The sequence below is a fragment of the Planococcus citri genome, chromosome 3, assembly GCF_950023065.1.
Source record: "Planococcus citri chromosome 3, ihPlaCitr1.1, whole genome shotgun sequence".
Classification (NCBI taxonomy): Eukaryota; Metazoa; Arthropoda; class Insecta; order Hemiptera; family Pseudococcidae; genus Planococcus; species Planococcus citri.
Genome location: NC_088679.1, coordinates 17,937,435 through 17,951,421, shown reverse-complemented (window position 1 = coordinate 17,951,421; position 13,987 = coordinate 17,937,435). Strand labels below are relative to the sequence as shown.

The 13,987-nt window shown below is 33.5% G+C and overlaps 1 protein-coding gene across 2 annotated transcripts in view; it reads right to left on the bottom strand.

Moving 5' to 3' along the window:
• The window catches only part of if (inflated), a 112,535-nt gene that overhangs the window by 7,031 nt on the left and 91,517 nt on the right, over positions 1–13,987 (bottom strand). Inside the window, exons 8-17 of one of the 2 annotated variants that reach the window (XM_065357907.1) lie at positions 11,533–11,610; positions 6,803–6,978; positions 6,398–6,631; positions 6,207–6,312; positions 5,847–6,132; positions 5,600–5,766; positions 5,349–5,533; positions 5,066–5,268; positions 4,748–4,991; positions 4,410–4,576 (exon numbers count right to left, since the gene is read on the bottom strand). In XM_065357907.1, the coding sequence (XP_065213979.1) occupies positions 4,410–4,576; positions 4,748–4,991; positions 5,066–5,268; positions 5,349–5,533; positions 5,600–5,766; positions 5,847–6,132; positions 6,207–6,312; positions 6,398–6,631; positions 6,803–6,978; positions 11,533–11,610 (1,846 nt within the window). The remainder of the gene's footprint in view (positions 1–4,409; positions 4,577–4,747; positions 4,992–5,065; positions 5,269–5,348; positions 5,534–5,599; positions 5,767–5,846; positions 6,133–6,206; positions 6,313–6,397; positions 6,632–6,802; positions 6,979–11,532; positions 11,611–13,987) is intronic. The other variant, XM_065357908.1, reaches the window with a different exon arrangement.

Here is a 13,987-nt window from a genome sequence, read left to right as displayed (position 1 = left end):
CAGCTGAGTTGAAAAAATTATGTTGAATCAGTCCAATTAAGATTTGAATCAACAGCACAAAAAAGTCAATCGTAATTAAGAGATAAATTGACCAGATTGGTTGAATTTTTTCTGGCATTAGGTTTTTCTGAAATTTGCTCAATCAGGGTGATAACTGATAAGCTATCATCAGAATAGAAAAATCTCTGGGCTCGAATTTTCGAGTGAACTTCGAATTTTGAAAATAACTTTTCATCTTCAGTTATGCTTCTGCTAGGATTAATCTTCTAAATTTTATTTTATGAGTATTTATCTACTATTTAATTCGAAATTAAGGCCCTTCTTCAGTCCCTTCAATTTTCATTTGAGAAAAAAAAATATATACATTTCAGAGTTAGTTGAAGCGTAATTTTTCAGACCCCTATTGGTACTTACGAGTATTATGCAACTCATGTGGAGTCAATGTAGACATGGTTGTCTAATGTTCAGGACGCAGGGGCAAATTTAGCTTAATCAGAAAATGTTTTCATAATCGAAGAATAATTTTCAATTTTCACCCAACAAAAACAGATTGGCAGAAAGTGCATTTTTACATGATGTTTTATTATTATTTTTTTGATATTATGAGAAGTAGGACTGTTGAAAAATATGTATTTTCAAAAATCTTGGAGTTTTATGAATACTTAGTTGAGTAATTTTTTTTTATTCCTTTCGACCCTGCGCTGACTTGAATACACTTTAATCATTGGAACTTTTGGCAAAATAAAATTGATTTGTTTTCCTGATACATATTTTGAAATTTTTAAAATTCATCATTTTTGCGATCTAAACATGTTAAGGGGTCGAGTTTGCACCTTGGAATTTTTTAAAAATATTCTCCAGCAGACAAGTAACATTCAGCGTGAGTTCGAATTTTTTTAGTTAGCCTGAACAGCTGGAAAATTGGACTGGTTTTGTGGATTTGTAGAAAAAAGTTGGAAATTTTCAGACCCATGTTTAACCTTTCCGACCATAAGCTCAAATTTTTTAAATTATTTCAACGTTTTTTTTTGGTTTGAATGGTCTTTTATGTCTTTAGTGCTCCCATATCATCACGTTGAAATCATCAAAAAAGTTCGATGTTCATTTGTACTAAGTTCAGGAGTTCTCAAAATAAATGTAGTCCAAAAAAGAAATTGAAAAAAAAAAATATTTGAAACAATTTTTCACACTTTGAGTTGTACTTGAAGGGATTAAGCAGTGAAAATGTGAGATTTTCTCTACGTTTTGTTGGGATCTTTTGACCATACTTTTTTGCCAGGTTCCAACAAATTTCAAAAAAAAAAAAAAAAAAAAAAAATTCCCTAGAAAAACCACATTTTTTTTAGTTTTTCGTTGAAAAAAAAGTGGAATTGAATGAACTTTATTTTTAGATTTTCATATTTTTTTTACCTGTACTTTTTTTAGACAATTTTTTGTGTTTTGATTTCAATTTTTCAATATTTCTTGAGCCTTACAGCTATTTTAATGACGTCACATTTTGAAAATTGATGACTGGATAACGAATATTTGAAAAACTGAATCCAAAATAAATTCATGTGCTCGTGAACGACGAATTTTTAATTTTTCTCAATAATGATCATTGGAGAAAATTTCAGTCTTTTTACCAGCGCGATGGGATTTTGAAAACTAGTGCTTGAATCGATCGAATGAGTCTCATATAAGGAAAATACTCGTTTATTGAGGCTGGATTTTAATTTCCACCCTACCTACATAGTCCGGCATATGACAATAGGAGTAATTGCACCCCCCCCCCCCGCCGATCCACCGGACAACTTTTTTCTTAAAGGAGACATCCTAAGGAACATTTTAAAGCAAACTTGCCAAAAAAAAGTTGGCCTTACTTACAAAATGGCGGCCATTTTGATTGACAGGTAAGCCGAAATCGCAGATTTTGCGTTCCAACATAGGACTTGCACGAAATTTTTCAAACATTACAAAGGTAGATCGAAAGATCATGCAAAAATTTATCACTTGTCAAAATTTCAAGTGCTTAAGTGCGTTTTTCGATTTTTGGTGAATTTTCGAAAATCCAGTTTAGGCCAAAAATGAGAGAAAAAATCAAAATTTTACCAAATTGACCAAGAAAGCTGAAATTTGAGATATGCCCTATTTTCGACACGACAAATCAATTGGAAACTATTTCAAACCATTTTGAGCAGTTCTGGAGCCTCCAGCAGATTTTTGAAACTGGAAATTTCCCCAAAATTTTATCAAATGGAATTGGAAAGCCAAAATTTATTCTGAAAACTAATTTCAATACGCTACAAAAAGTCGACTGCAGGTGAATTTCAAGTTGTTTTTGAGCCTCCAGCGACTTTTTTGAAAATTACTGGAGCCTCCAGTAGATTTTTGAAACTTGAAATTTTCCCAAAATTTCATCAAACTGAGATGGAGAGTCGAAATTTATTCTGGAAACTAAATTTCAATACGCTACGAAGTTGACTGCTAGTGGATTTCAAGTCGTTTTGGAACCTCCAGCGACTTTTTGAAAGGTTGTATGGCGTTTTTTTGGAAAATTGAAATTTCCTAAAAGTAGCTGGAAGCTACAAAACCATTTGAAACCACCATGCAGTCTGCGAAGTAAATTTCAACTTGCCAACTCCATTTGATGAATTAATGTTGCTGGAATTTCAAGTTTCAAAAATCTGCTGGAGTCTTCAGGAATTTTCAAAAAGTCGCTGGAGGCTCCAAAACTTCTTGAAATTCACCTGCAGTACTTCGCAGCGTATTTAAATTGGATTTTAGAATAAATTTCAGCTTTACAACTCCAATTTGATGGGAATTTTAAGTTATTCTGGAGCCTCCAGCGACTTTTTGAAAATTACTGGAGTCTCTAGTAGATTTTTTAAACTTGAAATTTCCTCAAAATTTCATAAAATGGAGATGGAAATCCGAAATTTACTCTGCATCCCAATTTTAACACCCTCTGAAGTCGACTTCAGGTGGGTTCAAGTCCTTTTTGGAGCCTCCAGCTACTTTTGGGAAATCAATTTTCCTAATAACGCCATGAAACCTTTCTAAAAGTCGCTGGAGGCGGTCCAAAATGACTTGAACCTACCTAAAGTGATCTTCAGAGGGTGTTAAAATTGGAGTGCAGAGTAAATTTCGGCTTTCCATCTCCATTTGATGAAATTTAGTTGAAATTCAAAGTTTCAAAAATCCGCTGGAGGCTCCAGGAATTTTCAAAAAGTCGCCGGAGGCTCCAAAACAACTTGAAATTCACCTGCAGTCGACTCTGTAGCGTATTGAAATTAGTTTGCAGAATAAATTTCGGCTTTTCAATTCCATTTGATAAAATTTTGGGGAAATTTCCAGTTTCAAAAATCTGCTGGAGGCTCCAGAACTGCTCAAAACGGTTTGAAACCGTTTCCAATTGATTTGGCATGTCGAAAATAGGATATATCTCAAATTTAAGCTTTCTTGGTCAATTTGGTAGAATTTTGATTTTTTACCTCATTTTTGGCCTAAATAGGATTTTCGAAAATTCGCCAAAAATCGAAAAACGCGCTTTAGCATTTGAAATTTTGACAAGTGATAAATTTTTGCATGATCTTTCGATCTACCTTTGTAATGTTTGAAAAATTTCGTGCAAGTCCTATGTTGGAACGCAAAATCTGCGATTTTGGCTGACCTGTCAATCAAAATGGCCGCCATTTTGTAAGTAAGGCCAACTTTTTTCTGGGCAAGTTTGCTTTAAAATGTTCCTCAGGATGTCCCCTTTAAGAAGAAAGTTGTCCCGGAGGATCGGCGCGGGGGGGGTGCAATTACTCCTATTGTCATATGCCGGACTAACAGTTTTTTTTTTTCAAAACTGTTAAATCCGAAAATCCGCTGGAGGCTCCAGAACGGCTCGAAACCATCATCAATTGGTTTCGGAGATTGAAGACCGGGTATAAATAGAATTTCAGTTTTCTACACCAAATTGGTGAAATTTTCATTTTTTTTTCATTTGTGACCCAGATTTGAATTATTTTAAAAATTTACTAAAAATCATAAAATAAATTTCAGCATTTGAAATTTTAGCTTATGGTGTATTTCTGGGTCTTCTGTCGATTCCTCTAATTTTCGAAAATCAAGTCAAAATTTTTGAAAATTAATTTGATCACCATCAGGAATCCACATGAAGTCAAGAAATTCATCTTGAAAGTCTGGTAGTCTCCCTGATGTGATTAGTTTTCTTTTTCATTACTTCAAGTTGTTTTGTTCGCATTTTTCTCCAATTGGAAAAAATGAAATTCCGATGGAGTCAGATTGGAAAAATTGAAAGCTGCTCAATAGTTTCGATTCGATACTTATAGTATACCTATACTCTCGAAAATATTTCTGAATAGGACTGGAGATACGTCAACTTGATTTAATTTTTGCAACTTATGATTTGGATTACGTACCTTTCAATAGTTAGACTAGTTTTTTCCACAATTTGAATATAGAATGATTTCTCGTTATCTGCCATAGTTTTACTCAATTCGGAATTTGTGCTATTTACGTTGGCCCAGAATTCAAATCTTGATTCTTCAACTTCATTATTCGGTTCAAGTATGACGCTGAAGTTCACCTGTAAAAATAAATCCCACAATTGGTGAAAAAATTGTCGAAATATTGAGCAAATAATTTTTTTAAATTAAATCGTAATGCAATTTTTTGTTAATTCACAAATTGTTCACACACCTCCCCCCTTAAATGAGTCACGTTTTTTTTTCAGAATGAATATTCTTCAGTGTCTTACCATTTTTCTTCTCGGCAAAGGATTGCCAATATCGCAAGTAATCGTGTTATTGTTCATGAAATTAGGAACCGAGCAGTAAATGGCAATATCACTAGAAGTCGAACTGATCAACTCTGATCTCGAATAATTAACACCTTGAGGTATTCTCAGCTTGAACGTGCTACCAAATGAATCTTCTCCATCGTTGATCACAGAAACATTGAAATAAAGATGTCCAGATCCCAGTACATATTGATCCACATTCCTGGAACACGAATAAGCCCATTGAAAATACACTTCTGGGGGAAATATTCCCATCTACATATGAACCATACTCACGAATTAATCGACATGTGCAAGTCAGGAATGCAAACGTTATCGTCTCCGCAATTGTTTTTAATGCTTAGAAAGTCCTTCCTCGTCAGAGGTGTTTCGTCGTCCATGTTCAATATACTAGGAAGCACATTTGGTCTTCTGGGGCCCAATTCGACCAATTCGTATTTTAGTTCAGCTTCTAATGGAGTCAATTTGTCTTGATTTGCCTACGAAATCGATCAGTTGAAAATTACTGCAAGGTTCAAATATCTTTCTCTTTTTTTTTGAATTTGTGGGAGATACTTACACTGAGACGAGCCACATACGTGGTCATATTCCTGCACAGAGTTGTACCTTTGTAGAGACGAAGACGATTTTGGAAAATACGATCTGGTTCTTTATTCGTGGCACTGTATGCTTCGTCTTTCTCTAAGAAAAACATTCTGGAGGCTTTCGGGTTCCTCGAATCGAGCGTAATTCTTACCCAGAGTTCTGTACGAGATTATTTTCATGAATTTGCTGTCAAGATTTGGACTGAGGAAGGATCAGTTAACTTACCAATTTGGGATTCCACACCGATACCATCGTAGACTAGACACATTTGCAGAGTAACGCAAGGAACCCAGATATTGCCTCGTAATTGGCATGTGAACTCATCCAGTCCTATGGCTTTCTTGGTAGTGGCGAATGAGAAATTGGCGACTAGTTGAATGACTGGTCGAGATCTACAAAATTAGAGAGTAATTTCATCTGAAGGATGTTTCATTTGAGAAGATGGTGCATTTTGAGTGGGGGGATTTCTTACCTGAATAAATAAACGACATCTGATTCATAAGCTCCAACCACCAAGTCAGGGTATAAATTATCATCCAGATCCGATCCACCAGATAACGAGTAACCAAAAGTGTTCAGGTAAGATGACACTTGGTTTTGTTGGTACACATCTGAGGCCCTGATCACCTGCGAGTATTTGCTCCTTATACCGTATCTTGAACCATGGAAAATGTAAACAGCTCCTGTATTCGAGGCTTTGGTACGTTGATCTCGACATTCTGAGAATGATCCTTCGTACGGAGCACTTACAGCGAAATCTGCGAAGTTCAGGTTACGAAATTAGGTTACTTGTGAATTGTGAGGGAATTTAAAACTGATTAGTTGAGCTCACCTCCAAATCCATCTTGATTTATATCGCCCACGGAAGCTACAGCTAAACCAAAACGTCCTTTAGTATGTTCACCATTGATGAAATTCCACCTGCTGAATTTACTATCCTGAAAAATTAATTGAATCGAATTACCCACTGATTTCATAGAGAGCTCTTCGAGATCACCAATGGTTCAATTTACGCCATCTTACCCCACAAGTCGAGTTCAACGACGCGCACAACTCGTTGCCTTGATAATAAACGTAAACTCTGCCAGTTTCGTAATCATTCGATTGGAAAGTCGAGTACATCGGTGCTCCAACAATCAAATCCTCAGCTCCATCTCCATCCACATCAGCGGTACAAATGGAGTACCCAAAATATGCAGCGAACTGTTCACCAGTCAAGTTCTTGAAATTGATCATATTCCACGTGAATATCCTAACCTGTGAAAAAGAACCCACATTTAAGGCGATCCGATTATGCAAATGTATTAACGCCTGTTCGGTTGTTTCTTTGTAACTTTATGATCGCACTTCGACAGGCGCAGGCGCATCGTAAATGTCGTCTAATCCGCCTTACCACCATTCCGGCTATAAAAATTAATAAAGAATCACCTTTCCGAGTAATCGATCCGCACGTGGGACACCCACAGCAGCTCCCGATATCACCGTGCCATAGAAATCCAAACTGGTCACAGCGTATCCCATGTAACTATCGTCTGTGTGTTTTGGACCTTCTTCCGTTGACATAAATTCCGGCCTGCCTCGGAAATTACGAGCGATCAGACGTCCTATAGAGTGAAATTATATATTTTAATAAATACCTCATCGTGCAATTACCTCCGACCAACGGTTTATGTGCCACGTTGGTTTCAAAAAAAAAAAAAAAAATATTGTATTTTCCTCTAGAATCAAAAACTTGAGTAAAAATGTCGAGGAAAAAATTAAAACACAAAATTCAAAAAAAAGGTAAAAAATTATTAATGAACCATCTTTCTTGTACGTATTATTGCGCCATGCTCCATATTTGAGCTTTGGGGTACAAAATTTTATAATCATTTGGTTGAGCCAATGGTTAAAATATTCGGTATGTAGTTAAGATAATCATATTTCCTGTTAATGATTAGATCAATCAGAGGCTGTTCTATTAAGATGGCATAAAATATGTTTGTTAGAATTGGAACGATTTTGAGTTCAGGTAGAAAATTAAGATCGCAGGCCCGTAGGCGAGCAAAGGACAGTCAAGGTGTCGCCCTGATTAGATGAATTTGTAAATTTTCCCTTTTTATGCATCACACAAAAATCTTGGGAGCAAAAATAAAAACTCTTGATTCTCGAGCCAAAGATGAAGTCAGGTCGTGCCCAAATAAATTTGAAAATTGTTAATTTGAATTTGTTCAGTACAAATATTGACTCTTTTTCTAAACTATTCCCTATTTCCCTCTGAATCCTATTCCAGCTATTTTTTTTTTTTTTTTTTTGGACTTGATTTTCTTGTTGCTCCTACCCCCAGGCTCCCCCCTTCAAAAAAATCGATAATATGTTATCAATTTCCACGAATTTGAAGTCGTTGAGTTGGCTTGTGTCTGTGTTTTTGCCTGGATTAAGTGTCTTGTTTTTTTTTGTTTTTTTTTAGTCAAAATGAGAAGCTCAGGAATTTGGATATTGTAGCCCTGACTAACGATTTCATTTGCTCCAAGTTATGAAATATTTGCAGGGGTTTCCATTTTTTAAAAAAAGTGCATCAAATCAGGGCAGATATGTTCGAATCAAAACTTGAAGAAAATAAAAAAAAACTTTCAAAAACAAAATCAAAATTTCATTTTTGTGGTAAAAAATTTGTTTGATAATGAAAAATTGCAAAAAAATATTTGTTTTATTTCAACTCTGAACTATTATGTACCTACAGAGAATCTACGTGCGAGAATTTTGTACATTCAAATGATTCGAATCAATTGAATCACTTTATTCTTTAATTTATTTTTCAATTTATTGATTGAATGGTTTGTTGACAATTTTACTATTTCAGCAATTGAATCAGTCGCAATCGCAATAAATGGAGTGTCATTATTGATGAATTTTTCTGTTCCATTTGGAAACTATTTCCAATCTTGATAATTCAGTCTTTGAGTCGTTCGTGAATGACTTTTTTGTTAAAAAATACGGTTGCCCTAAAAATGATTTTTTTCCTTCATTTTCAAGCTATTCGCGAACGATTCTGGCATTAGCCCGGTTGAATGTGGTGTATTGACTATTGAAGTCAGTAAATCGTAAATGATTTCTTTTGATCGTGATGTCAAGTCGTTCGCGAATGATTCAGCTGCTCAATTCAAGCTTTCAGTTTGAATCATGGAATCTTTGAGTTGTTCGCCAACAATTTTTTTTTATTGAATAAATTTCTCTGAATGATTTATTTTTCATTTAAGAATCATTTTCTTTGTTTATACGATTCAGTCGTCTGTAAATAAAACGTTTTTCAAGCTTATGAGTCGTTCGCGAATGATTCAGTCCTTAGTTTTATTGAATATGTGTATTCAACTTCAAATAAGTAGGTAAAATATTCGTGAATGATTTTTTTTTTTTGGTCAAGCTATTAAGTCGTTCACAAATGATTCTGTTGCTCAATTGAAATTTTTCGAAATCTTTGAGTCGTTTGCCAACGATTTTTTTTTTGAGGAATAATTCGGTCATCTGAGATTTTTTTTTTCATTTACAAAATGTTTTTTTTTTGTTGAAGATTTAGTCAACTATGAATGTTTTTTTTTTAATCTGTCGAGTCATTAGTGAATGATTGGCCATTTCATTAATTGATTCATTCGCGAACGTTTCTCTTTTTGAGTGATTCAATCATTATGACCAATTTTCCAAACGATTTCCCTATTTTATGGTTCAGTTTGTAAACGGTTCTTTATAATATAAGCCCTAGTTGTTGAGTCGTTCACGAGTGATTCAGTTGCTCAGAGTTTTTCGTTTGAATCACTGAATCTTTGAACGCATTACTTAGAAAACGGCTGAACCGATTTCGATAAAACTTGAAATCTCACTAGGCCTGAACGAGTCCTACAAAATACGGTGAATCATTCATGAACGAATTGATAGAATTTTTTGAAAGAACCGTTCGCCAACGAATCGATCAATTCTTTAATTTATGAATCAATTCGTTCGCGAATGAGTCACTTATACTAATCAATTCGTTCGTGAATGATTCACAATAAATGATTCAATTCGTTCGTGAATGATTCACCTGAAATTGAGTAAATGAATAAATGAATCGATTTGTTCACGAACGAGTCACTTATACGAATGAATTTGCTCACGAATGATTCATCAAAAGTTGAGTAAATCAGTCGATTCGTTCGCGAACGAGTCACTTACACGAATCAATTCGTTCGCGAATGATTCATCAACAATTGAGTAAATGAATCGATTTATTCACAAACGAGTCATTTATACGAATGATTCATCTAAAATTGAGTACCCAAATGAATCGATTCGTTCGCGAACGAGTCACTTATACGAATCAATTCGTTCGCGAATGATTCACCTAGAAATCAGATTTTTTTGAAGAAAAGTCGGTCTTTTCTACGTGAGAGTTTTTTTTTGTTGAATAGGTACCTAATTTGGGTACCCCAGATGATTTTTTTTCAATTGCCAGTCATTTTCTTCACCTACGACTCAGTAATGTCGTTCGCGAATGATTTCCATTTCTGTTGATAAAAAAATTGTTTGCGAACGTTTTTTTTATCCAGTGATTCAATCATTTGTGATACAAGTATGTATTTTCTTATCGAACAATTTTCTTAATTCAATTGTCAAGTCGTTCGCGAATGATTCGGTATAATTCTTGATTGATTTTATCAATTCGTTCACGAATGATTCAGTTGCTCAAACAATATAGCTGAAATTTTGTTTGAATCGTTCACGAACGACTTATTTGTCAGATAATTCAATAATTCGAGTTTTTTTCTTTTTTCAAATTCGTAAATAATTTTCTTCGTCTGCTTCCTCAATTGTTAATAAAAAAATCATTTACAAATTTTTCAGTCGTTCGCGAATGATTGCCATTTCATAATTGAATCATTCGCGAACGTTTTCTAATTTAGGTTTTATTTGCCAATGGCTCTTTTTGCATTGGTTGTCGAGTCGTTCGCGACTGATTCGGTCATTATAATTCAATCAAAAATGTTTGTGTTGAAGTTTGAATCGTTCGCGAATGATTCTGTTGCCTAATTCCATTTTCTGATGGAATTGGCAACTCTGTGAATCGTTGTCGAACGACTTTTGTGTTGCATAATTGAATCATTTTAGGTAATTTTCACTTAATTTGCAAATTATTTTCTTTGCCAGCAATTCTGCCATCCAAAAACCATCTATTTTTCGAGCTGTAAAGTCGTTCGCAAATGATTCAGTTGCTGATTTTAATTAAATTTCGTAATGATTGATGAGAATCGTAGTAGAACGAATAAATCTGCCTATTGATTTTAAATTTTAATAATTGCGAAATTTCGATTCCAGAATTTTATAATACAAATCTGTAAATTTAATTCGAATCAATTGAATGTACCTACCTACTCCATAAAGTGACTTGGAATCAAAAGCATATTCGTATTTTGCATTGAAAAACTAGATACATTTGGAAAATGGTCCTACGTGGGTATTTGCTCTAGTGAAATATGTAAATTCAACATTTGTACAGCAATTTTTCCACTTGCAACATTATAATATTTATTTAAAACTCGTGTTCTATAAGGCATCATACCAGTAGATATTATAGGTTCATTTGTACATATTTACTGAGCATCTTTACGAATGCTATCATAATTTGTGTAAATTAAAACAAAATTTTCAGGACTCGATGTTACTGAATTGAATTCCTATTCTAAGTTAACATATAGCCTATCATTATTACTCAGAAATACACAGAAACCCAGAAGCGTGTTAAATTTCACAGACACAAAAACAAGGTGCATCAACAATAAACATACAGCAGCACATATCACAATAAGCACAAAAAGCAAATTACAAAAAGCTCACACATAACATCATGAACAGTACGAATCCTACTCTCAAGAACACCAAAAGTACATAGCTAAAGTGAATGCAACCAGTCACCATTGGCACAGGCGAAGGATTCAGGCTTAAGCAAAAATGTAAAAAAAATTCACCAACTCGTACTGTTCATAAAGACGAAGGTTTTTGGTATAATATTATTCATTTTTTACGTCACATTTGCGGGTATTATTTGTACATAGCTATACAATGATGTAATGAACGTGTGAGTTACAGTACCTTCACCATTGAGTGTGAATGGGTTACTTTCAAAACATCAGGCAGGGACTATTTACCTGTTTCATCGAATAATATTTCGTGATCGTCGTACGCGTACGGTAGTTTTAAAATCTTATGCATTGAGAATAATTGACCTGCGAAGGAATTTCACATGTTTATAGTTTCACCGCTATACAAAAAATATACACAGTACACACGCCCTTTTCTCATTACACCCGAAGAAAAAGTTGTATGAGCCCTAAGTAGATAGATATGCGAAAAACCTTTCAATTTTTGGAATATTTTCATTTCATTAATTTTTTTCTAACCCTTCTTTCATTCATTATAATTTCTTTCTCGTCGTTCCCCTCGAACCTTATGAAGAAAATAATCTCGTTTGTGGATATTGAATTCAATACATGATATGAAATAATTTTGATGTCTGCCTGCCCCCCCCCCAGCTCATTTTCTATACTTTCTGATTTTTTTAGTAACAATAAATCACCTTCATAAATGGGCTGAGATGGTCAAATAAAAACGTAGAATACGAACATCGACACTCAAAACTATGATATTGAAAACTTCCAATCTCTAGGCCTGAACTTCTGTTCTGGAAAAATATTTTCCAATTTTTTTGCTGGTGAAATTTTTAGAGAGAAATGGATTCAATGCTTTGAATACTTTTCATTTTTCATTTTTTTTTTTTTAAGTAAATTTTTTCAACAATTTGAAGAAAACGGGCTCAAAGAGAAAATTTCAATGAACATTTTTCTTTTTGGGACACAATCAGATTTTAAAGTCACGCTCCCTATAACTTTTTGTAGAAAAGAACTATGATAGAATTGTTTAGAATTGAACTTATTAAAATGTGTAAAAATTTTACGTTTCAACAAGGATGTATTTTGAGCATTTGTAAGTACCCTATGAAAAAATTGAGCGTAAAATTGGCTATTGATCGATTTTTGAAAAAAGAATCATGTGATCTATCAAAAGTTGGGCTTTTGAGCATTTTTCGAGAATTTTAGCTTCAAAATTGGATCATAATTTCTTGGATTTTTGAATAAAGTGTGACTTGTAACTCATCAAAATTGGGGTTTCGAACATTTTAAAAGAATTTTGTGCTCAAAATTGAGTCATAATGTTAAGGATTTCTGAAAAAAAGGTGTCATGTAACCGAGCAAAGTTTACTACAATTTTTTGGGAAATTTAAATATTTTGACAATACGTAATCGTTTTTGAGCATTTTTGAAGAATTTTGAATCCAAAACTGGGAGATGATTTATAAGATTTTTGAAAAAGAGGGCTTAGGGTATTACCGAGCAAAGTTGATTAAGATTTAACGAAAAATTGTAATATTTTGACAAAAATGTTCTTTGAACATTTCAAAACATTTTGAGCCCAAAATTGTGAACTGGTTTACAGGATTTTTGAAAAAAGGGTCATGTGACCTATCAAAATTGGCTAATATTTCGATGGAAACGTTTTTTGAGCATGTTTGAAGAATTCTGAGCTCAAAATTGAGTTATGATTTTCCAAATTTTTCAAAAAAGTGTGATGTGACCTATCAAAATTGGATTTTTGTGTATCTTTTTTCAAGTCCAAAATTTAGTCACGATTTCAAATATTTTTGAAAAAATGTCATGTATTAGAGGATTTGGTCAAGATTTTGCGAGAACTTGAAATATTTTGACAAAAATCTTTTTTGAGCATATTTTTTGAAGAGTTTTGAATCAAAAATGAGCTAATGATTTTTGGGATTTTTGTAAATGGTGTTATGTGGCCTATCAAAGATGGTTATAATTTTTAGAAAAATTCAAATATTTCATAGAAAACGTTCTGTGATCATTTTTGAATAATTTCAAGCTCAAAATTGGGCTATGATTTTCAAGATTTTTGAAAAATAGGTGTCATGTGACTTATCAGAGTTGCTTAAAATTTTGCCAGAAATTCAAATATTGCAACAGAATTGTTTTTTTTGGACATTTTTGGAGAATTTTGAGCTCAAAATTGGGTCATTATTTTCAAAATTTTTGAAAAAAATATCATTTGACCTATCAAAGTTGATTAAAAAAGGTAAAATTTCGCGAGAAATTCCAATATTTTAACGAAATTGTTTTTTGGGCATTTTTAAAGAATTTTTGTGCCTCATAATATTGGGTCATGACCAATGATTTTCAGGTTTTTAGTGTCAAGTGTTATGCAAATTGTCAGAAATGAGTGAAAATTTTGACGTCAAATCGAAGCTGTCGATCTTGACATTTTTGGGGCACTTTTGAAGAAGTTTGAGACCATAAATGAGTCAAAATTCCAGGTAGAGGTACTTTATGATGATTTCTGAAAATCTGCCAAATTTCAAATTGTTATTTTTTAGAAATGCTTAAAAGAAGGTTTGGTTGAAATAATTGATTTTCTCTCGAAATTTCAATTCATGGTGATAGATCCCCATGACACCTTTATCAAAAATTCTGAATATCACAACTCAATTTTCGGCTTAAATATTTTTCAAAATTTTAAAAAAATATTTTCGTTGAA